The 22,399-nt window shown below is 44.4% G+C and overlaps 1 protein-coding gene across 1 annotated transcript; it reads right to left on the reverse strand.

Moving 5' to 3' along the window:
- Positions 1-6,611: 6,611 nt before the first annotated feature.
- On the reverse strand, positions 6,612-22,316 carry DESI2 (desumoylating isopeptidase 2). Its single transcript, XM_063328908.1, has 5 exons — positions 21,850-22,316; positions 14,745-14,817; positions 12,792-12,885; positions 12,179-12,320; positions 6,612-10,281 (listed from the first exon to the last, which is right to left on the reverse strand). The coding sequence occupies exons 1-5, from the start codon at positions 21,886-21,888 to the stop codon at positions 10,048-10,050; spliced, it is 582 nt and encodes a 193-aa protein (XP_063184978.1). The 5' UTR covers positions 21,889-22,316; the 3' UTR covers positions 6,612-10,047.
- Positions 22,317-22,399: the final 83 nt, after the last annotated feature.

Below are 22,399 nucleotides of genomic sequence, written 5' to 3' on the forward strand. Positions count from 1 at the left end.
TGATCGTGGTGGTCCAGAGAACTCCTTGCCCCAGTGCCGGACCCCTGAGCCCTTCCCTTCCTCCCGAAGCCGCAGCGCTCGCAGTGTCCCACATCTGCTGTCCCCTGCTGGGAGTGCACAGCTTCCTGCTGATAGAATTGCCTGAGTATAATCCTTGTATATTTTATATTGGTATCGGGTTCAATATTGGTTCTTTAGTATTATTAGTGTTAATTATTTAGTCTTATTCTAGTAAATCTGTTTATATTTGAACCCTTGGGTCTCCTTGTTTTTTTTTTTCCTGATTCCCCTTCTCAGGTGGGGAGGGGTCATCGGGTGACAGAATAATTGTCTAAATGACAATAAATTGTTGGGGGTTCCTCAAACCATAGCAACACACATCACTCATTGCCGTGGGCTGGGCAAACCCAAGCCCAAAGGCTTCAGCCTGTTCCACCAGCAGCAGCCCGAGTGCTGTGCCTCCTCTGGCTGCTGCCCGTCCTCCTCCTCCTCGTCCCACCTCATCCTGCCTCTCTGGGCAGCTTGTCCAATGTACAGTGACAGCTTATGGAGCAGTTGAGGATGAGTAATTTTTGGAAAAGCTTCACAAAGTTAAAGCAATGTGAAAGACGGCCAGCTAGCATGATTCCGCTCCATAGGGCAGGTTCCATTAGTCATTGTAAAGAGAGGAAGATGTATAACATAAGGAATTATGTACATCAATCCAGGTTTGAGTTGCATGAGAAATCCTCTTACAGCTTCGGAAGATGCCTAGGAAAGTGCTGTTGCATTGACAGGACATAAAAGGAAAAAATATGATTTCAGGGCACCTAGGCCTCTATGGTCAGTGTTTAGCCTGTTTAGCTGAAGGATTTAAACTCCAGCTTGTAAAAATACACAAAATGACAGATACAGTGTCTTTTATTTTTACGAAAAAAGCTGGTAAAAGATGATGTAAATAGAAGTGTAACGTGCCACTAAATAAAACTACTCATCCACAGTAAATACTTATTAAATAATTAAGAACACCATCCACAGTACCACAAACCCATCAAAATAATTCCATTTTATCAGGGACAGGGAAAAAGAGATGGTGATTATGGCGATACATTTTTAATTGGATCATGGACTTCCTTGAGCTTTCAGCAACCGGGTGCTGATGAGATGCTCTTTCTCTGGATGTTTTTTTGGACTTCACTAGCCTTGAAGGTCAGGTCTTCCAGCCAGCAAAGACCAGCGACAACTTGGGATGGGCTCTTGTGGCTGGGCCCTCTCTGAGCCACCCCCGCTGGCTCAGCCTGTCTGCCCATGGTGAATCCTTCTTTGCCTGGCTACCGGAGCTAAATGTGCCTGAGCTGTGCCTGGATGCTCCTGAGCCCTATCCCTGTGCCCACAGGAGGGAGGAGTGACTCCAGTCTGTCCTTCAGCCCCATGGTGGCTGAGCTATCCCAGCCCCACAGCCAGGAGTTTACCACAGATGAAGCAGTTTCCACCTTTACTCTTGTTCCAAACCTCATGTAATCGTGGTGAGACAAGCAGAACTCTGGCTTCTTGTTTGAGTGGGAACATTGCATTATGCAAATATTAGAAAAGCCGTTACTTTCCTCACAAAGTATAAAAGCCAGGCTACTTACTTCTTTGTTGCTTGTCCAAGAGAACCAGGTTACTGGTGGAGTGCCCTAAGCACGTCCCTGTACAAAAACCTGCAGTAGAGCCTTATCCATCCCATCCCATCCCATCCCATCCCATTCCGTCCCATGCCCTGTATGGGACTGTTGCAGGAGCCAGGCTTGCCTGGTGGGACAGGCATCCACCCACAGCGCAGCTCGGTGGGACAGCATTTCATGCCCTATTCAGTGTTAGAGCGCGGCTTTGGTTTTTTTCGGTCTTGCTTATCAGAGTCTCTCAGGACAGGAATGGAGGGGAGCCCCCCTGCAGGCAGGCAGTTCCTGCACCTGCTGACGGGGAGGTGGGAGAGAGTGGGGTGTTTGCCCCCTTCCCGCTGCTTGGGCAGTAAGGGCAGTGCCAGGATGGACCCTTCCCTCCTGTGGCCTTACCCCTGTGGGGAGGAACAGAGATCACAGAATCATAGAATGATAGAATGGTTTGGGTTGGAAGGGACCTTAAAGATCATCTAGTTCCAACCCCCCTGCCCTGGGCAGGGACACCTCCCACTAGGCCAGGCTGCTCAAAGCCCCATCCAGCCTGGCCTTGAACACTTCCAGGGATGGGGCATCCACAACTTCTCTGGGTGACCTCCAGACACCTCCGGTGTCTCACCACCCTGACAGTAAAGAATTTCTTCCTGATATCTAATCTAAATCTCCCCTCTTTCAGTTTAAAACTGTTACCCCTTGTCCTATCGCTACACTCCCTGATAAAGAGTCCCTCCCCACCCTTCCTGTAGGCCCCCTTCAGGTGCTGGAAGGCTGCTGTAAGGTCTCCCTGGAGCCTTCTCTTCTCCAGGCTGAACAACCCCAAGAGAAGACCCTAGTAGCACTTGTGCCTAGTGTTTGTGTGGTGACATGGCCCTGTGGGTGGGATGCTGGCACCAGGGATTGCAGAGAGGAGGGATGGTGGGGCTTTCTGAAGCCTCCCCACGTCCGTCTCCTTCCCACGGCAGGTGGTGTTTCTTAAGGAGCCACAAACCCACATCAGACTCTTCCATAACTAGAGGTTTTTGTCTGTGTGTTTGGGTGGAGAGGGGAGACTTGACTGACACAGGCTCAGCTGCAGCTTTTGATTGCATTTCTTCAAACGCTGCAGGCACCATTTAAAAACATGGTTTTAAATTTAAAAGCAGCTTTAGCCCTTGGTCTGAGCAGCAGCCTCCCTTCATGCTGAAAGGTCATTTAATGCTAGAACAATTGCGTTGGGGGCTTCTTCTGAAGTGAGAGTAAAGTGATGCTACACCAGGGGAGGACGGATGACTGAGATGAAGCCCTTGAAATCCCTTGCTGGGTCTCCCAGAGTCCCTCCTGCTCATCTGAGTGTCCTGGTGCTGCCAGCTCAGGTCCCCTCTAGGGCACGCTCTGCATCTGCCGCAGCACTCCAATGGCAGAGACGTAACCTTGTGGACAGTCTGTCCCCATGGTTCCTGTCCCAAAAGCAAGTTGCTGTTGGGAAAGGCACCAAGAGAGCTTTTGTGAACTGCTCAGACAGGAGGGCAAATGTTTCCTTATTCTGGGGTCATCATGGAAGGATGATGTCATCAGCACAGGCTTCCACAGCTGAAAAAGTGGAAGAGCTGTCGATCGCGTACTTTGGCCTCTCCAGCTGCCTGTGGACATGGGGATTCTAACGTTTCTCAAAGGCTACCTTCTCAAAATCAAGCTGACGGTCACTGGAAGTACGCTTTTAGGGTGGGGGTTTTTTTCTGATAAAACAAAGATAAAAATTTATGAAGGTGATCAGCTGAAACGTAATGTACTTCACTTTTTTACAACTTGCAGACAAGGCTTAAAGGCAACGGCTGGCTCAGAAAGTTGGCAGAATGTCACCTCGGGGTCTGCAAGGAGGGACAGAATCCAGCTTTTGCAGGCTACCAGGTATACGCTGCAAAAGCCACCACTGGTGCACATTAAACAAGAGCCTGTTTCTCGGGGGGGATTGCTACTACTTTAAGACATTCTCAGTAAACCTCCCCAGAAGATAAGGAAGAAGAAGTATAGATTAGCTCATGACACGGTCAGGGAAGAGCGTCATGACCTATAGGGTTAGCTGGTCTGCAGCGACAAGCCAGGTCCTCAGAGACCATTTAGGAAGTTGAGCATCTGTAGAGGACAGAGTGAGGGAGGAAGAGATGACTCTGAGCTGATTGCTCTGGATGTGCTACCTATAGGTTATGCCACAGGCTAGGACCGGGAAGGTGCGTAGTCTGGCTCTGAGCAGATTCCTGTTTGTACTGGGTTTAATGCTGCAGTATTAGTATATTATCAGTCAATAATTACATGTCGGTATATTTAGTATAACAGCCTTTGTTTTTCTCATGGGAAGACAACCTCAGCAATATTAGCACCAACCGTTGCACCTTTGAAGCCCAGTGCAAGCTGGAGAGGTGCTAGAGGCTGCCTGTCTCTTGGAGGGATGTGCTGCAGGCTCCCACCCTACGCTCATCCCGCCGCTCCGACAGCATGGGGCCAGCCTGGCATCCCTGCGTGCGAGCCACAGCCTGGCACTTTCGCCAGAGGAGCCTTTGTGCGAGGAGCCGTGGGGCAGAGGCAGCACCACGGAGACTGTCCTTCCTTTAAACCTCTTAACACGCAGAGAAGCCGTAAGGCTCCTGGGAGGGCAAAGCAGCTTAAAGAAAGCAATTGCAGGGGTGAGAGCATCCTCAAAAGCCAGGGAACCCCCCGAGGCATTTCTCTGCCCTCGACTCCGGAGTGCTGGGGGTAAAAGCCAGCCCGAGCAGCCTCTGCTCAGCCGGTCACCCCAACTATCGTCGGTTCTTGTTCAGTGCTTTTACTAAACTTTCCGAGTCTGATGTAAAAAATAATTGACCTTTACAGTTGCGTTTGAGCCGGCTACATTGCCATCAGCTCCCGCTGGTCCTCACTACTCAGCTCATATTTGCGTAACGGCGTGTGAATTACTTTGTTGGAAGCTGACACTTCACTGCAGGATTAGTGAAGTGACTCAACACGGGGCTGGTGCACGAAATTTAAGATGCAGAGCATCTTTTGGGGGGGGGAAAAAAAAAAGAGGAAAATTCTAGTGCTCTTGGAAATCTTCACTTCTAGGATGCTATGACTGAAGTAATGAATGAGCTGAAGTACAGAGGAAAAATAAACTCAGTTCCAGCTATTTAAAGGCTCAGCAATTCCTTCCAGGCGAAAGACAAGCAGCTATTGTGTGCCTGCGCTGGGAGGGCTGGGGGGAGGCAGCGTTTCCCACAGGCAAATTAGGAATGGGAAAAGCAGAACAAAACCCACAAGCCTCAGAAGCCCGAGTAGGGAACACAAGCCATTTTCTGTTCGACATGATTTGTGTTGTCATTAGGTGGGCTTAATGGGGCATTATTCTTATTCTGGGAGGAAAGCCTGGCTTTGCTTGAGCTACCAGTAATGACTGTTCTGACCTGGGAAACGTGAGGGAGCCGGCCAAAACCGCATTTGCCGTGTCACTCACTGGGAACAGGGGATCTCCTCCTCCCCGCCGTCCCTCGCTGGCAGCGGAGGCTGGCCACGTTTTGCTAGAGCCTGATAAAAGCTTGTCTGTGTCCTGTTTGGCATGGGGGGATCCGATTCATGTCATTTATCTCACTGTAAAGGAAGACCCGTATCAGCCGCCACGCTGGGACTGGACCCGAACACCACGAAAGGGTGTTTGAACTCCCCTCGCTGCTGCCCCACGGTTGCCTGGGGCAGAAGACGAGGCCAGCATCACGGCTGCGGGAAAGGCTTTTCTCATCTGAGATGCCTTGAAGCCACCTCCCAAGCCATGGCGAGCCCCAGCAGGAACAGTTCAGTGACACAGTCGTGGCTTCTTGAAGTCCAGTGCTTGGGCACCTTGTTTCAGGCTGTGTAAGGGTAAAAGGGGTTAAAAAAGGGTCCCTGAAAGGAAATCTTAAGAGTAGAAACCCATGAGCTTAGTTTGAACAGCCCCCATGGGGCGCACGTGAAGCCCCTCGGGGGCTGTTCGAGCTAAACTCACGTGAAGCCCCTCCCTTTCAGCTTTGCTGGCTTCATTCAGAAGACACCAACAGTGATGTCTCCCCTTTCACACAACCGCACGGGCTCGAAGCAGCTCAGCAGGTGACCGGCAAGCACAGCAGGCTTCCTGCTTTGAGGACTGCAGGACTGACACTCCACTGGGCAAAGAGCTTGAGAACCGCTGGCCACCCATCTTCCACCTGCAGAAGGAGCCGTGATACCTCAAGCTCCTTGTCCTGGGCTGCTGCTCAGCAGGAGAGGGATGGAGCTGCCGGTCTGGTGCGAGTAACATCCCTCTCTAAGGAAACCCAGAGATACACGTAGCCCCCTCTCATCCCCAACGCAAGCTAAAACTGCGCCACTGCAGGAATCTTGCATTTCTTCATGGCTAGATCCTGGCTGAGTTTGAGATAGGCTAATTTTAGCGGACCAGATCATGTGAGGAATATGGGATTCCTACTCTAGACCAGCAGGAATCAGCGTTACCAGTGGAGCAGAGCTGCTTTCTCAAAGCAATGCTATGGGCTTCCCTGACAAGTTTTTCTAGTTTGTTGCAAGTTTTTTTATGATCTGATTTAAATCAAACCAGAGTACGAGAGTAAGTCAGGAACTGCCCAATAGCCATTTTCATTGCATTAATACGAAGCACTGTGAAACAAAACATTTATTTTGGGGAGTGAGAGGACTAAGGTGCCTTTAGCCGTAAAAAAGCTTTGCCTGTTGAGAAGCTGTTCTGATGGCAAACTTGCACGGTAAGCCCTGCGTGCCCTGGATCTTGATAACGCCTCAGACAAACCAAAGGGCAGCAGCTCCTGATGCCCATGTCAGAAAACAGCCTATAGCTTTGCTATAGGAAACCCTTGGGTAGTTTTACTGTCCTGTGAAAACACCTTTCAAAACCAAAGAGCTTGGGTGGCACTGAGAAAACAAGCTGTAGGCACCAGGGGAATAACACACGGAGCCAACTGTCTTTTTTTATAAAAGTATTTTTAATAAACTGATGGATTTAAGTTTCAGATGCTAGACAACTTGTTGCCATGTACAGGTAACAAAAGTCAAAATTCTCTGAATTTTATACAAATACTATGTAGTACAGTAAACTTGAATACAAGTTTACAAAAAATGCATCAGTGAATATTCAGCTTGTAACCAACTTCCAACAGTGAAAATTATCATGTATCAATAGTGATCAGAATTGCATTGCAAATTTTAGAAGTAATGCAACTATGTTTTTACCAAGCCACTCTGAAGTTACTGGTGCACACTGACAGTACATTGGATTTTTTTTGGCTTGCTGAACAGAAAATGGCATTTAAATAAAACGACCTTGAGTTAAAGAATACAATACGTATCAAAAGTACTATCTTACAGAAACTTAAACGAGAATGAGAAAGTAAACAGAGCAGAACCCTGAAGTAGTGATATTTTTCTACCCGTTTTGATGGAAAAGACTCCACAGGTGTCCAGCTTTCTCACAGCATTTTGGAGTGTTCTAGTCCTAGCACAGTGTGGTCATTAGTAGACTAAAGTAATCCCTGCTTGGCAGTAATGCTGGTGAAAGGTAACTTGCTCTATTGCTAACAGACTGGAGTAACCACTGGCAGGGTGACTTCTTGGAGGCATCCAGTGGAGGCTGAGTTGACAGCAGGCGATTGAAGTTACAGTACCGCTCGCTTTGATACAAACCCAAGAGCCTTCAGGGTTCGGGTGTCAGTTTCCTCACAGGATTTACAAATGGATGGTTTGGAAACAACAACAACAACAACAAAAAGAACCCACACAAAAAAAAAAGGAGCATAAGACAGTATTTTCACCTGTACAGCTACCAATAAAATGAATGTTTTTGTTACAAACTTTCCAGTCTGCTTTATAAAAAATAGTCTTAGTTTTACTTCTAAATAAAAACTGTGCTGTGATCTGTCACGTTCTTGCATTGTACATGCTGTAGGTGTGTGTGTGTTAATGAAGGTGTAGAGATTTGTGACCTAGCGCTCTGGATATATCAGAAGCCTAAAAAGCTGATTTTGGTACATAAAAGTTAGGTAGCAATGAAAATTCATTCTATTTATTTTTCCTAAAACCTAGGAAAAGCTACAGTACATTGCTAGATCAGTGGCCTCAACCCTGAGCTGAAATAAAGGACCTGCCTTGGCCGAGAGACTTAGTCACGTTACTACCACAGCTGCACAGCAGAGACAGAATAACCTGTCTGCGGCCTGTTGTCTTAGCTGTAAGTAGTGTGAGATTCAGTTCTGTAATGCTTGAGAGCTGACTGGAGACCACCGTGTTCATTTTCACTACAGGAAAAAAAGGAAAGGAGAACTCAAATTCAGAGATTTAAGTGAAAAAAGCACTCAACAGGGAGAGTCAGTATGTCCAGCTTCTGGAGGCCAAACAGAGAACGTAATTAGTGTCAGATTTGTCAGTCTTAAGCGCTTCCCACTTGGTAGAAGAGATAATTAAAACTCGTACCAAACTACAGTTAAAGAGACTTCTACTATTATCCCACTTTTTCCAGAAAGAGTCTCACTTGATTTTTCCCCCGCAACTGAGCGTCCCTCTCTCTCTGTACCTACACTGCGTCACAGAAGATGAGTGAAAACTTCAAAGACCGGCTGACAAAAGGATTCAACCCAACTCCTAGCAGAAAAACTTCCGCCCATTTCCAGCGCGAGTCGGAGCTGGCGATCACAAGAATTCTTACTACGATACAGCCTACTGCACCTTCCTGTGGGGTTCAATGGCACTGACTGCCCGTGGCTAGGAGCATCCATAACATGAAGCATTCTTGCCTCCTAAGAGGGCTTTTGTGGTTTTTTTTGTGTTTTTTTGTTTGGTTTTTTTTTTTTCCTTTTAAACAGGAGAAACTGTAGAGTCAGTATTTCACTTAATGGAAAAACTAAACGCAGCAACAGACTGAAAATAAAGCTTGTAAGAATCATTTATACTTCTCGTAACGCACACTTCTTTGTGACCTGATCAGTTTACGGATGGTATGTTTTTTGTTAGTTTAAGGCAGCAAGTCTTACAAAATACACAAGCTCACCTCCCTCATGTTTGTGCTACTGTATCCTTATGTGCACAATAGAACCTCACTAATTTACACTAATGACTGGAAGAACCATTAATTCTCTTGGTAAGTGAACAAGAATAAGGCATTCCATTATATATTCTGATCACTAATTATAATTTAGCTCTAATTATAATCTACCAGCAAACATACTTCTGTGTTTTAGAAAATAATATCTCTTACCTTCAGATATAATTATGTGTGCAGATTAGTGGGTTCTGCTGTGTAAACACGCAGGTGCATAAGCAATTTTCAGGTTTTTCTTCATTACATCTGACAAGAAAGTTAATGCCACAGATAGAGACTGTGGGAAAATAAATTAGGATTTCTCTATAATTTGTGCGGATATGCACAACTGGGCAGTAATTTATAGCTCAAAAAAGGACACGAATGTTTACAAACTCAAATGAAGCAAAATCAGCAGCAGAAAGCAAGGCCATTCCCCAACCATAAATGGCTTGTAGTACACTATTCACTAAACTATGTGAAACAAACAAACAAAAGAATACAAATACTAACTTTATACACAAGTTTAAAATCAAGTAAAGCAAACAGTGAAAAAAATTGTTGATGCTTCTAACAGATGACATTCTCGCTGTCTAAATCCTGGTTGAAGTAGACTGTAAATACAGACAGAAGGTAGGATGCAAACTACATGGCTGAGTTAAAAAAAAAAAAAAAAGGGACCAATGTGCATTGTAATGAGATAGAAATTTCCCTTCATATGTGCAAAAATCCACAGTTTCATTAATGTAGAGGTCATAATTCTAGTAACAGATCTTAGACAAAACCAGTCTCCCTACATCCTGGAATCTACCTGTTTACATCAGCCACTTTAAGTGCACAGTACCCTGTTCACACATATAGTATTCAGCAGTTTCTGGCGTTTCTCAGAAATTTAACGTTCACCTGCCTTAAATCTTGAAAACAAGGGGGAGAGTTCATCCAGGGCATCATACCACTGCTTTTGAGTTATAGCAACAGTTAAATCAAACTCAAATTCTCTCTTCTTCCATGGTGGCAGGAGTCCTTACAGGACTTGTAAACAGCAGTACACAATACTGTAAACAAATAATTTAAGTTCTGCTTTATACAAGATGTTAAGTTAACCCAGGTCTACCAAACAGGTGAAAATGAAAAGGGTGGCTTCAAACAAAATCCTTCCCTTTTCTCCCAGCAATTCTTTTCACTACATAAATAATCCTGAGCTGAAACAGGGGTTGGCGAGAGCCTTTTTTGCATATAAAAACAATGTTCTAGAGTCAGCTCTCATGTTCTGTCAGGAAGTCGATTGCTGGAGAGATGAAACCGAAGTATTTCAAACCATTCGTTACTTTGGAGGAGGACTTATAATTTGGTGTGGCGACCAGTTCTAGACCCAGATGCTGAGCTGGCCAAGGAAGCCGATGCTGCTGCATCCTCAGCTTCCTCCAGCTCATCGTGTAGCTCCTGGCTAACGCTAGACTGGAGGGCTGCAGGAGTGAGCCACTCCTTCGGCAGACAGCTCTGCAGGAACGGTATGCAAGAGCTGAAGTAGGCAAGGCGATTCACCCATCGTGGAATCTCTTTTCCACACAGAATCTAGGTGGAAGGGGAAGAAAAAAAAAAAAATAAAATTAATTTGAGTTCTGGATTCAGCAGTAACAAAACTACAGTATTGTAAATAAAAAGCAAAGGCAGTGGCAGCCTTACAATTTACCTATTACAAATGCCAGTCAAGAAGCACTCAAGTTAGATGCACTAAGACAACTTTTTCCATCAGTGAAAGCAGCATCCCAAGTCATATAAGTAGACTTGTTTTCCCACTGTGAGAGTTTGACACATGGTTACACACTTCACACACTTTTTTTTTTTTTAGAAGTTCTGAAAAACCTAACCACCTCGCTCTTTTTGAACAACTTCTATAAAAGGCGTAGAAATGAGTTAAGCTATACTTTCTAGTCACTGCTAATTCCTCAGAAACAGAAATCGCAGGAAAAAATCTCACTATTACAAAAAAAGCACCCTGAAATCGAGCGGTCAAGATGACGGTGTCAATGTTACAGTTCGGTGGAGTTATGCACACAGCTGAGGCTATTTACTGTGACGGCCTCTGATGACTTTGCACAAGACGTCACTATCTTACAGCACCCAGGCCAAGCACACACACACTCAGGTTCACTGGAACACGAGAAGCTATACAATGCAAAGCTGGTTTCAACTCCTCAAAAATAGATAAAGCTGCATTAAATACTTGTTTTTACTGTACATCATTCCTTCAATGGTTTTGTTGTCGCTATCAAGGAGTGAGATATTTTACTTACTCACTTCTGGCATTACTTACTCCAGTGCAAATCTGGAGAAAATCATAGCTAATGGGAGCATTACTCTGCTGTAACTGAGCAGCATTTAACCTGTAATTATATCCCTGTTTTTATAGTCATTTTGAACACTAAATAGGACAAGACATAAAATAGAAACAACATCACCATGAGGTTGAAGAGTATGGCAAAAATCTGGCCATACAGCCAGATTTCACGCCAACTGCAGCTTTGTCAGTGTCTCACCCTACTTACTTCTACCAGTGTTGCACATGAATCATCATCTCAATAAAATTTTCCAGTACCACTGGAAGATCAAACACTCGACACAAAACACAGGCTATACAATAAATGTGCCATTAACTATTTTGAAAAAAAAGAACAATTAGATTTTATGGAAGCTCACCATGGAAAAAAAAACAGCCATCCCTTTTTGGAGTGCTTCAATAAAACATTAGAATAAATTCTGACCAGGACAGATTGCCAACTACTGATAAAAATCACAACTGCCATTCCCCTCTTCATCCTTGGTTACTTCTTCCTGACCTTTTCCCTTGTGTTGACACACATGAGAATGATCAGGCATTCAATCATACTGGCAAACCGATCATGTTAAAATAAAGCTGAGGGGAAAAAGCTAAGCCCCTTGGGACTCCATAATCAGATACTTTGCACGACCACTCAGGTATCTACATGCCCAGGACGCAGGTGCTGTCAAAAAGCCTCTCAAGCAGAAGATTAACGTTGACTGTGAAACTTCCAGTGCCTCTGTTATTCTTTAACAGTAGGTCATAACTTTAAAAATTATTTTCAGTGTGATGGTTCTGTGGGGAAATACTGATAAAAGTTAACACATGGTTCTGTCTTCAGTAGTGATCTCTGAAGCATCTGAAATGCTTTTGAAATCCTGTTAATACTTCATTTACTAGGTCTCTCAATTAGGCATGCACCCCTGCTCAAACACAAACTATGTATGACAACAATATTTAGCATCTTCGGCAGCAAAAACTTGTGCTTTGGACACAAGCACCAATAAAACTTGAAAAACGGTGGCGTTTGGCCAAGGTACCCGAGATGGAAAGTTGGAAATTAGGCCAAACGTTCCAAAGGACAGGAAGGAGATGATGCCCTGTAGCCACCTGGTAAGCATCTTTCTATAGACCTTCATGTTTGTTTACCTCAGATAAAGCTGAAGAAAAGTGATTGCAGTTTTTGTGCATTAGGTGATAAGCATTTCCTTTGAATTCTTTTCCAAGCTCTTCCACTATTTTTTCTATGTCATCTTCCATAAAGTCAGTACTGCCTAGAACCACAGCCTCTCTAGAAGAAAAACAGAGAGTAGAAGGTGATCAGGCTTCCATGATATAGGTGGATTACTGTTCATACAACGCTCAAAAATCATTCCGCTGTGGGTGATAAGATCCTTCTGCCGCCCTAGAATAACATAGGTTCTTCCTATTCCATTTTACAGCACCACTTTCAACTTTATCATGGGAGATTATTTCCTTGCTGATCATCCACCTGTAGCTCACTTAAGTTGTATATTCTGTATGAATAATAAAAGCTAGCCACAAGTCCACATAATTTATACACATTTAAGGAATTTAATGGTATGCTAAAAATAATGTTCTTTGCGATAGACACTTCACTGTCTCCATCACCCTCTCTCCATCTTTCATTTCTAAGTAAAATCCTGTAGTATCATTCAACACTCTATACTCAAAAATAAATGCAACAACTTGTCTTTTTAATATGCCTTCTCAAAAGCAAGAAAATAGGTATCTTTCTTACTTAAATTTAAATGTTTCGCCCAACTCGGAAGCATTTCCTGGTGAAATTTCAAATATTCCAGAAAAAGGGTACGGATGACCACCATAGGCAAATTCTGAAAGAAAAAGATGAGATTTAACAAAAATGGCATACGATGACAATAGAAAACAGCAGACTTCACTGCCTGGAGGATCACTTCACAAGGACTTAAAGCTACACCCCAGACAGTTAATTTACACGTGTAACAAATGCAAGGAGCTGGAAATGAATAGTTTTGTTAGTTACTAGATAAGCTAAGTAAAAACTGACAGGGAATTTCCTACATCAGTATACAGGTTTAACATGAATAACTTTACAGTAAGTATATATTGTTTTCATTGTATACCAATGTTCTTTATACATGCTTGCCTGTTAAGAGTCCACTTACATATTTATAGGTTAGGGATTCCAAGTACTGCATCCTCAAGGGTCTGATGGCGCTTCTATTCAGTGCATGCTACAGCTCTAAGTGTGGCAGCGTGATCTAATAGGTTTTTTAATTTCTTAATTTGCAAGAGTTCAACCGTCCCGAGTTCTTTACTATAACAAGAAAGTAAACCAGTGCACGCATCTGAAGTCTGTACGTAGCATTTGCTGGCATAAGCACTTACAGTACATGAAAATATCATGGTGTGCTTTAGCTTCCTTCTGTGTCCGTAAGATAACGCAGCACGCCACACCCGGAGTGCAATAAAAAGCTTTAAGCATGACTTCACGCTTCCTTTCCTCAAAACTCGTAACACATCATCCAAGTCTAGCATCCAGTTTTATGGATAATCTCTTTTACAACAGGTTAATAAATAAAGTTTGATGTACTTTGAAAAATGCAAGTCATTGTTCTAGCAGGGGTATGACCTGCTATGTGAGAAAGCTGTTATAATCTGAACAGGAAGGGAAGCACATGTTTTTGGCACAGCTCAAAAACTGGGTTTCAGGCACAGCACTATTAAGAGTCAGGTCTTTCTGGTTTGGATTAAAAGAAATGATTAAAAAAAAAAAAGTTTTAACAATAAACATTGTGTTTTGTCAATTCGTTGCTTTGATAACACTTGCAAACCCAGTTACAACATGACCATTATAGTAGCTGAAACATCTATAGTATAAGATAACTGTGCAATGTGGGCTTTGGACTGCACGACACATCTTTTGCTGCTTCCCCTCACCTCCAAACACATTCCAAAAAAAAGAACTGAAGTAGTTTTTCTCCTTTAAATGGACTACTTTTAGCAACACCGTCACCTTAGAGCGTCATCATACTGCCAGGCAAGAACACCTCAGACCTGAGCCTGTGCTACAGTGCGCTCAGAAACACCCTCTGGCAGCAGCAGGGATTCAAAGTGGCCTGAACAGATCAGGAAGCTGCATCCCCGAAGTCCGACCTATTTAGCAAAATTGGAATGTATTGCTGTATTTATCACACATGTATCTTTTGCGAACAGTATGCATGAGATGCCTTTTAAAGAAACTGTCTCTTTAAACAAACCAACCTACCAATAAGGAACAGACAGTTTTTCCTGTGCATCACGCACTTTTAGGTGCCTATTTGCAACAGACTATTGTTTCTGTAGTTCCAAATGACCTCCTTGCGCTAAGCGCTGGCAGAATACTAAGGAAACATGATTCAACCATGCTTACATGAAGCATACATTTGTTTTAACAATAGGTATTTCAAAACCTGAAATGAAGATTTCTATGCCTAGCGGAATAACTGGCACACTTTTTCACAGCTGCATAGCTTTATACAAGAATCCAAGATGACTACCGGATTATTCATATCCAAGTTTTTTTTTTTCCAGAGGCAGAAGAGATGAGAACTTTCAAGAGAAAACCAATGGACAGGTTTCAGGAGCCAGACTTCCCTCACTACCTGAAAAATGTTTTTGAAATAACAGCATTACTGGAACAAAGAGTAAGTTATGTTTTTCTTGTACGTACCTCGGCCATACACCTCTATACCTGAATGGAACACTCCAATTCCAAGGGAAGAAGTATATTCATTCATCCAATACTGAAAGGAAAAAAGAAAACAAAAAAGACTCTAGAGTTAGTTTCTAATGCAGATTTGTCTTCTGATAGCAGACCAATATGTATTTATCCCCCACATCAAAAACATAAAATCCTACCACAAAGTGAAAATGCACTACCCATTTTATGGGAACAGAACATGCCGTTAAAATTCCCCAACTGTAGGCAGTGAATTAATTCCATTAGATTCTACTCCAGTGTTTTAGTGCTGTCAATGTCTGTCAACCAAGGAGACCGTACCTGGGAGAAATACTGATCAGCTTTTGATTTGTCAACGAGTTACAGGTTGTAAAGTTTTCCATTAAGTGGAATACATTCTAGAATCAACTGCAGTAATTAACTGCAGTAATTTTGCAGGAGCACTTCTTTTTTTTTTAAGTAACAGTGTCAGATTAATATATACACATGACTCATTTACAGCAATGACCACACGTTAGCTTATGACCAGGTGAGCACGAGACACACTCAGAGATATGTATGACAAATTAAAATTACCTTAGTATATTTTGTCTTTGAATACTCAAGTGGCGGTCACCATACAAAACACTAAGCTCCCTCCAGGCTCCTGATGTATGTGTCTCCTTACATCAGGAGTAAGTCTTTTTGCATACATCTAACACCTGTTTCCGATATATCACTTCTATTGTAGCCAACAGATAATACCTGCATTTCAAAAGGAAATCAGGAAGTGATAATTTAAAAAAAAAAAAAAAAAAAAAGGAAAAAAAAGGAAAAGGGAAGAAAAAACCCTTCCCATAGTGAGTTCTCTTGCTTTTTCAAAAGCAGCAGCAGCTATTAGCAGCCTATAGGAGCTGGCTATTACCCTCAAGACCTTAAAGATGCACAGAGTTCTGGAAAGGAAAACCTCAAAATTACTGCCTTTCCTTGGCTACATCACCATCCTCGAAATATCAGTCTCCATGCACTAAAAATTTTCAAGTGACACAATCTAAAAAGGAACCTCAAAAAAAGAAGCCTCAGTTGCATCCTTAAAACTGACATTGGCTAGCAAGAAAAAGCTCTCAAAAATACAAGGAAAAGATTATTTTGTTAAGTACTCCAGTAGCAGGATACTTCCTCCCAGGTCGTCTGGTCCCAAAGGGCACCGCTGCGAACTTCTACAAAGCAGATTTCAAGAAGTCAGCTGGCAGGCAGGATACAGGCTGAGGTAGGACCCCCAGCAAATTAACATTTATCTAGCAAACAGGAAGAAAAAGAAGCTATCTTCTTTACACAACCTGCTGACATAATAAGTGCTTTCTGATGTGAAGTCACTATTAAAACAGCACAACTGATGATAAAAATGTAAAAGGTTACAGGTGTCACACTTTGTTAAGATGTGCTAGCTGGAGTTAGTGCGTAATTTACAGGGCCATTACAGACATTATGGCATATAACGTGCATTTCTGAAAGCTAGTTTTCTCCCAATAAAAATGATACACTAAACTTTGGACTGAGAAGCTATTCATGAAAATCAAGGCAAGTTAAATGGCAGAAAGAGCAAGCCAGGCCAAAAGTTACAAATTTTCAGGCATAAGATAGGGACACATTTGGCTTTTACAGTTGTCCTTATTCTAAGTATCACAAAACCTAAGATCAGCACATGATTTTTTCCAGCCTAAAATTCACACCTGTGCTAGCAGGCACAGGACACAAATAACTTATCTGGATAACAAGATCCTCAGGATTTGATGACCTCTTCTATAGACAAGCCAGTTGTGGGATATTTTGTCAACATAAATTAACAGAAGACAGATTTTGCTCCTTATATTTAAAGTTAAGACTTATTGAGGTCTGTGGATAAATTTTGCTTAGGACACAACTTTACCCTTTGCTTTAATTTCTGGCTTTGTCAATGCATTGCTATGTTAGCTAGTGGGGTATGGATGACTACACTAAATCATCACCTTAGCCTATTGAAAAGGCTTAGCAGTTCTTTCCTTCCTCTCCCCAGAGAAGAGCAGAGAGCTAGTCCGTATGATCAAGCTGCATCCAGAAATATACTGGGTTAGATTTACCCTGTATAGAAAGACACAGAACAAGGAGAAAACAAGAAGAGAGGAAGGAAGGAGAACAATGTTCAGACTACCCAACTAACTTAATGAGTTTGTGCCCATAAAAAAAACCCCGATTCTGTTCATTGAAGTGAAATCAAAAGCCCCCAGGAAAATGGAAGAGCTACTTCAACAGAAACCTGTTTCAGTTCTGAAGCCAGTCCTATCCCACACTTTACCAGCTGACCATTTCAAAATAGTTTTAGGTTTATATTTATAGTCAAAGCCGTAGGCACAGTCAACATACAGTTTGTCAGCACAGGAAGAAAGTATGTTTGCCAAACCTGTATCCAAATGAACCTAATCTAGAATTGAGCTAGACAGGGTCCCTGGTGCTCTAGTCTTTGCTTTCCTGGACACCCATTCCACCAGAAAACTCTGGGTCCATCCTCTGAATTCCAAATAACACATCACACACGCATCAGATCTGTTAATGCCAAGCAAGGTTATCGCTGCTCTCTGAAAATGGAACAAAAGTTACACAAGATATCCCCTGAGCAGCAGAATTAATAAAGCCTAGTTTGTTACTAGGTGGAAAAAGAGAAAAATGATTCATGCTCCTCCCCTCCCACAACCTGGTGAAACAACCTAATGCAAGGTATAGGGAGAGGACAGGAAAGTGGGTCACCAACCCTCCTCATCGATCCGCCCAGAAGTAGACAAACGGGACGGAAAGCTGCTCTAACAAGGTGTTCAGCAGGGCCAGTGCTATTCAAGTCCGCACTCCTCCCGATGGTGGCACCTAAACACATGGAGCTCACTAGACTACAAAAACTGAGCAGCTTTGGAAAGAGGTGCCTAAAGCAAGCTGGCACTTCACTTAGCATTTCCAGTAAGAACAGAGTAGGTTAATTGAAGATAAAAAAGAATTTCAACAAGGCAGAATTACTTTCCCCCTAGGAACAGTAATTATATCTAATTATTACTTAATCTGGATCAGCTATTGGAAGGTTGGTCACATTTTCTTGTTGAGCAAAATGCCTTATCTCACTGAAGAAAGAAATGCAGGACAAGTCCAACTTAAAATATGCTGAATTTCGCTACAGCTGAAAAGATTATATACGACTTACAAAATAAAGATTGTATATTAAGTGACATCTATATAGCTCGCCGTTTCAGTAACACGCCCTAAATTCTGGAATCTCAACCTGATTCCAAAAGCTACATCCTTGCTTTCGTTACACAAACTGGATTCCCTTCATTTAGTCTTGATATGCATTTTGACATAGTAGAACGTATGAATGCACACAGTAGAATGAATGAAGCACAGTCCCATATCCTCAATATTTTGCTGTCAGTCAGTCTTGTAGAACAGGGATTCATGTTTAATGCAACTATCAGAACAAAAATATTAGAGAGGTATTTTTCTATGCACACAATAAAGTCATGTCACTGAAATGAAAGAAAAACACTAATCCCAGTGCTTCAAAAATATCTTCATTACTTTCTTCAGAGCTTTCATTTATGTTAATACTTTAGATTGTTATAGCCTTATTTGACAAGGGAAAAAATAGGATGCTACTTTGGGCACAAAAAAGCTAGACTCCTAAAAATAGCTGTTAGTTAAAATGAAACTATAAGCACTTCGGTTCTCAAAACACAATATATCAAAGTCTTCACCCTACTCTTTTAATGATAATAAAAATGTTTTTCAAAGGCATGAACTGCAGCACGTAAATATGCCCTTAAGCTTCTCTCCTGCCATAAAATTACCAGTACTTGAAAGTCCACTTTCTTGTATGACACATACAGCCCTCCTCGCCCCTTGGTTTTATCAAAGATTTTCTCTTTTTCAAGCGCTAAGGACAATGGAAGGGTATATGCTGCAAAACCAACCGACTCAGCCCTGTAAGGAGTTTCAACAGTAGCAAGGTCACCTGGTATTCCCCTGCATACCTAAGCAGCTGTCTGGGAAATGAAGCTACAGTTAGCACTCGGGTTAAAATAAAGCTGTTCATGCGACTGTTGCAATTATAGTAGTGTGATTCTGTCAACCAGGTGACTAACAGCGGTCTCTTGTTCCAAAAGAGAAACAAAAAACCCCAATCCCAAACCTAAAGTATAAAAAAAAAAAAAGCAAACCCCAAACCCATCTCCAAGTGACACGAAATGTTCAGAAGCAAACAGTAAACCTGCTAGTGCCTCAATATGCAGTTGGCAGAATCTGATGAAAAGCTATTATGAAAGACTCTTCCCTTCTCCCCCCAACTCTTAGTGTCCCCAAACAAGGCGGTATCATTGATTTCAGCAGGCTGTCTACATGCAGTAATGTAACTGCTACGCAACATGAAAGCGAGGTGTTGGTTTAAGCTCCTGCTTCAAAAAAGTTTAAAAGGGACTGGGAGATCATTCAGCGAAAGAGTTCGAGGCACGGACAGTGTCTTCCAGACACCATGGGAACGTCAGCTTTTCTTTCCAAAGCTTAAAGGAAATCTGCTTCTCTAACAGTCAAATAATGTAGACATCATTATAAAACAATGCACACAGCTGAAGCAGGACACAGAAATATTCTGCTTAGTGGTCTCAGCTTACACTATGTATAATTTGTGGTGATGTACAGCTTCAACAAATACCACAACTGCAGACCAATACACAAAAAGCCACCCCTCCGTGCGATCAAACATCTGCAAATAAACGTGCTTGCTTGCTTCTTTTGGAGAGTAAGTTCCTTCCACAGATGGTGGCTTTGGAGACTATGCAACTTCTTGATGCAGGCAGAGCCCCACTAATCACAACAGAACAACCATCAGTCCCCACCATGCCCTAAGGAAAAGTACGACACTAGTTTTTACGAGCACAACCTTACTGTTGCTTTTTTCCCCCCGCTTCCCTCCTGTCAACTGTCAGCCTTCCTAGGACGGCTGGAGTAAAACTGATCACAGCAATTCAACTCTGGAGGAAAAAGCAAGGAGGATATGTGTTGCAGCAAGGAAATCTAAAGAGTAAGAGATGAAGGAGAATCACAAGAGCAAAAGAAAAGGCATGCTGAAGTCACACCCCACTAATGCTATCATCATCGCGAGAACGGAGTTTCTCCCAGAGGCCAGGGCATGACTTTCCAGGCAGGCACTTAGATAGGAGACAGTCCGTTCCGTGCAGTTTTCACAGCCTGCCTGTGAACTGGGCCCAGGCGACATTTTGCACAGCTAAGCAAGTCTTCTGAGAACGCTGGGTCTTCCACCTTAGCAAGTCAGAAGTGCGTCAAGCATTGACTTCAAAGATACTACCTTATGTAAGAGTCCTGAAACTGAAGTCCTACTTCTTTCTCCTTACAAATATTTATAGTTAATATATGTAAAGCCACCTCTTTTCATGCTAAAAGAGCTTCTCCAGCATGTATTTTTGAACTGTAGTCCAGAGAAGTCATACATATGCATGCCACAGAGTCGCACCCTCCTGAAGTCTAGTATAAATAAGGCACACTGACTTTTTGTCGTATCAGCATCATGTATGAGCTCAACCAGGTGAGCAAAGACACCATGTTGTTTTCCCCTCTCTCAGAAAAAACACAGCGAATAGACTGCTCCTGTCTCCAGCCTCCCCTCATTCCCTACAACGAAGGGAAAACAAAGTAGAAGTAACAGGTTATATTCACCGGAGGACAGAACTCAGGCACAGGAAGGGGCAAAAAAAAAAAAAAAAAAAAAGAAATCCTGTGACAGGGACACTGATTTCTGTGATAAGTATTAGGGTGAAGGAAAATAATGACAAAAATCAGGCTAGTTCATATAAAAAAATCTCATCTATAATTTTAATTTCAAGGCAGACAGCTCCCTATTGATTGCTATTAAATATTTTGACATTTGAGCCTGTGTATTCCCAAGCAAACAAACTGCACCTTCTCTCTGCCAGCAGTCACTGACTCTACACTATACACTTTCACCCTTTTAAAACACCTAAAGTTCACTTTAAAATGGTGGCAGTGGTGGTGGTAGGAGAGCCTGTCCAAAATTAGCCAAGTATTGCAAACACGGTTACCTGAAGCTAGCTGTCAATCTTACTGTCCCTCTACCCGTAGACTCAGGACACGGTCAGAGAACTGGGGCTACTTGTTCTAATTTCCAGCGATTGAAACGCATTAGCGGATAATATTTTCTTAATATTACTTATCCACACCTCCTGTTCCACGCAGGTACTTACACCTCATTTGTTACCATGGCATCTGAGCAGCTTCCAGCTGCACAGAAGACAATACAGCAGTTGCTGGGGGTGTCACAGAAAGATTACCCAGAAGGGAGGGAAAGGTGGGTGAGCTCACAGGGCTGCAAATCAGAACTGGAGCCGTTCCTTTATGTCTACCAAGTTGCAGCCATACCAAAACTGTTAAAAAATCCTGGTCTAGGATAAAAAAAAAAAAACAAAACACGTTACCGACACCGCACTAAAAAAACTCTTATTCCTACACAGACAGTGGTTACCCCCAGCTAATACCCTGCTGGGATATTCCACACAGAAGTGGCAAATCCGCCACTTTTATGGTTTTCAGGCACGGGAAAGGCCGGGCCTCCCCCTTGCTGAGCCCTGGGGGCAACAACCACAGGAGGAGGAGAAATTCACGTTTCGCCACCCATTCCCAGCGTGGGGAAGAGTTTCCCCCGCCACAGGGCGCGGATCGACCCGTCGCTGCCAGGCCGGGCCCGGCCCCGCAGCAAACTTTTGTTGCGGGTCACAAGAGATCGGTAGAAACTGACACACACCCCCAAATTATCCATCCCTGCTCCTCCCCTCCTGCGGGAGCCCACGGAGCCGACTCCGGCGGGGACGGGCAGGGGAAGGGCAGGAAAAGTTTCCCCCCCCCAGTCCCTACCCCGACCCCCGTCAGGGGGCTCCCCGCCGCGGCCCTCCCGCCATGGGGGGCCGGCGCCCCCGCCCGCCGCCACAGGTGCCTTGCGAGGCCGCGCCGCCGCCGCCAACCCCGGGCCGGACCGGGCCCGGCCGCCGGCGCGGGCCCCAGGGCTCACCATGTCGTAGACGTTGAGGATCACCAGCTGGTTCGCCATCGCCGGCGGCCCGCGGGCGCCCCCCGCCCGCTCGGTGGCTCCCGCTGCGGCGGCGGCGGCGCTGGCGCTGCTCAGGCCGGCGGCGGGGCGGTGGGGACCCCCGGGGGCCGCTTCCTCCTCGTCCTGCCTGTTGCTGCGGGGCGGGGGGGGGCGGCGGGCACCATGGAGCCGCCGCCGCGGAGGGACCGGGGCCTCGCCCCTGGGACGACGCGCTCAGCCCGCGGCCGGCGGCGGGGGCCGGGCGGCGCGGAGGGGGGAGAGGCGGGCGCGGGCCCCACCCCGGTGGCGATGGCGGTGCCGGTGGCGGCGGGAAGGGAAGGAGGGAGGGAGGGAAGGAGGAGGAGGCGCGGCGGTCAGGGCGAGGCGCAGGCAGCGCCTGGCGCTGGCGCCGCCGCCGGGGCCGCGGGACGGCCTGGCAGCCCCTCCAATGGGCGCAAAATGGAGCCGCTCGAACCCGCCCTCATCTTCGGCGGGGAGCGGGCTGGCGGGGAGGACTACAGCTCCCGGCGCA

This window comes from Chroicocephalus ridibundus, chromosome 3, assembly GCF_963924245.1.
Source record: "Chroicocephalus ridibundus chromosome 3, bChrRid1.1, whole genome shotgun sequence".
Classification (NCBI taxonomy): domain Eukaryota; kingdom Metazoa; phylum Chordata; class Aves; order Charadriiformes; family Laridae; genus Chroicocephalus; species Chroicocephalus ridibundus.

Excerpts from the sequence above, each read along its gene's own strand:
- DESI2 (XM_063328908.1), bottom strand. The coding sequence starts at position 21,888 with ATGGCGAACCAGCTGGTGATCCTCAACGTCTACGACATG. Across the intron at positions 12,886-14,744 it reads TATAGAGGTGTATGGCCGAG|AATTTGCCTATGGTGGTCAT; the intron begins GTACGTACAAGA and ends TTTTTCTTTCAG. Across the intron at positions 10,282-12,178 it reads TTTCTTCAGCTTTATCTGAG|ATTCTGTGTGGAAAAGAGAT; the intron begins GTAAACAAACAT and ends CCTTCCACCTAG.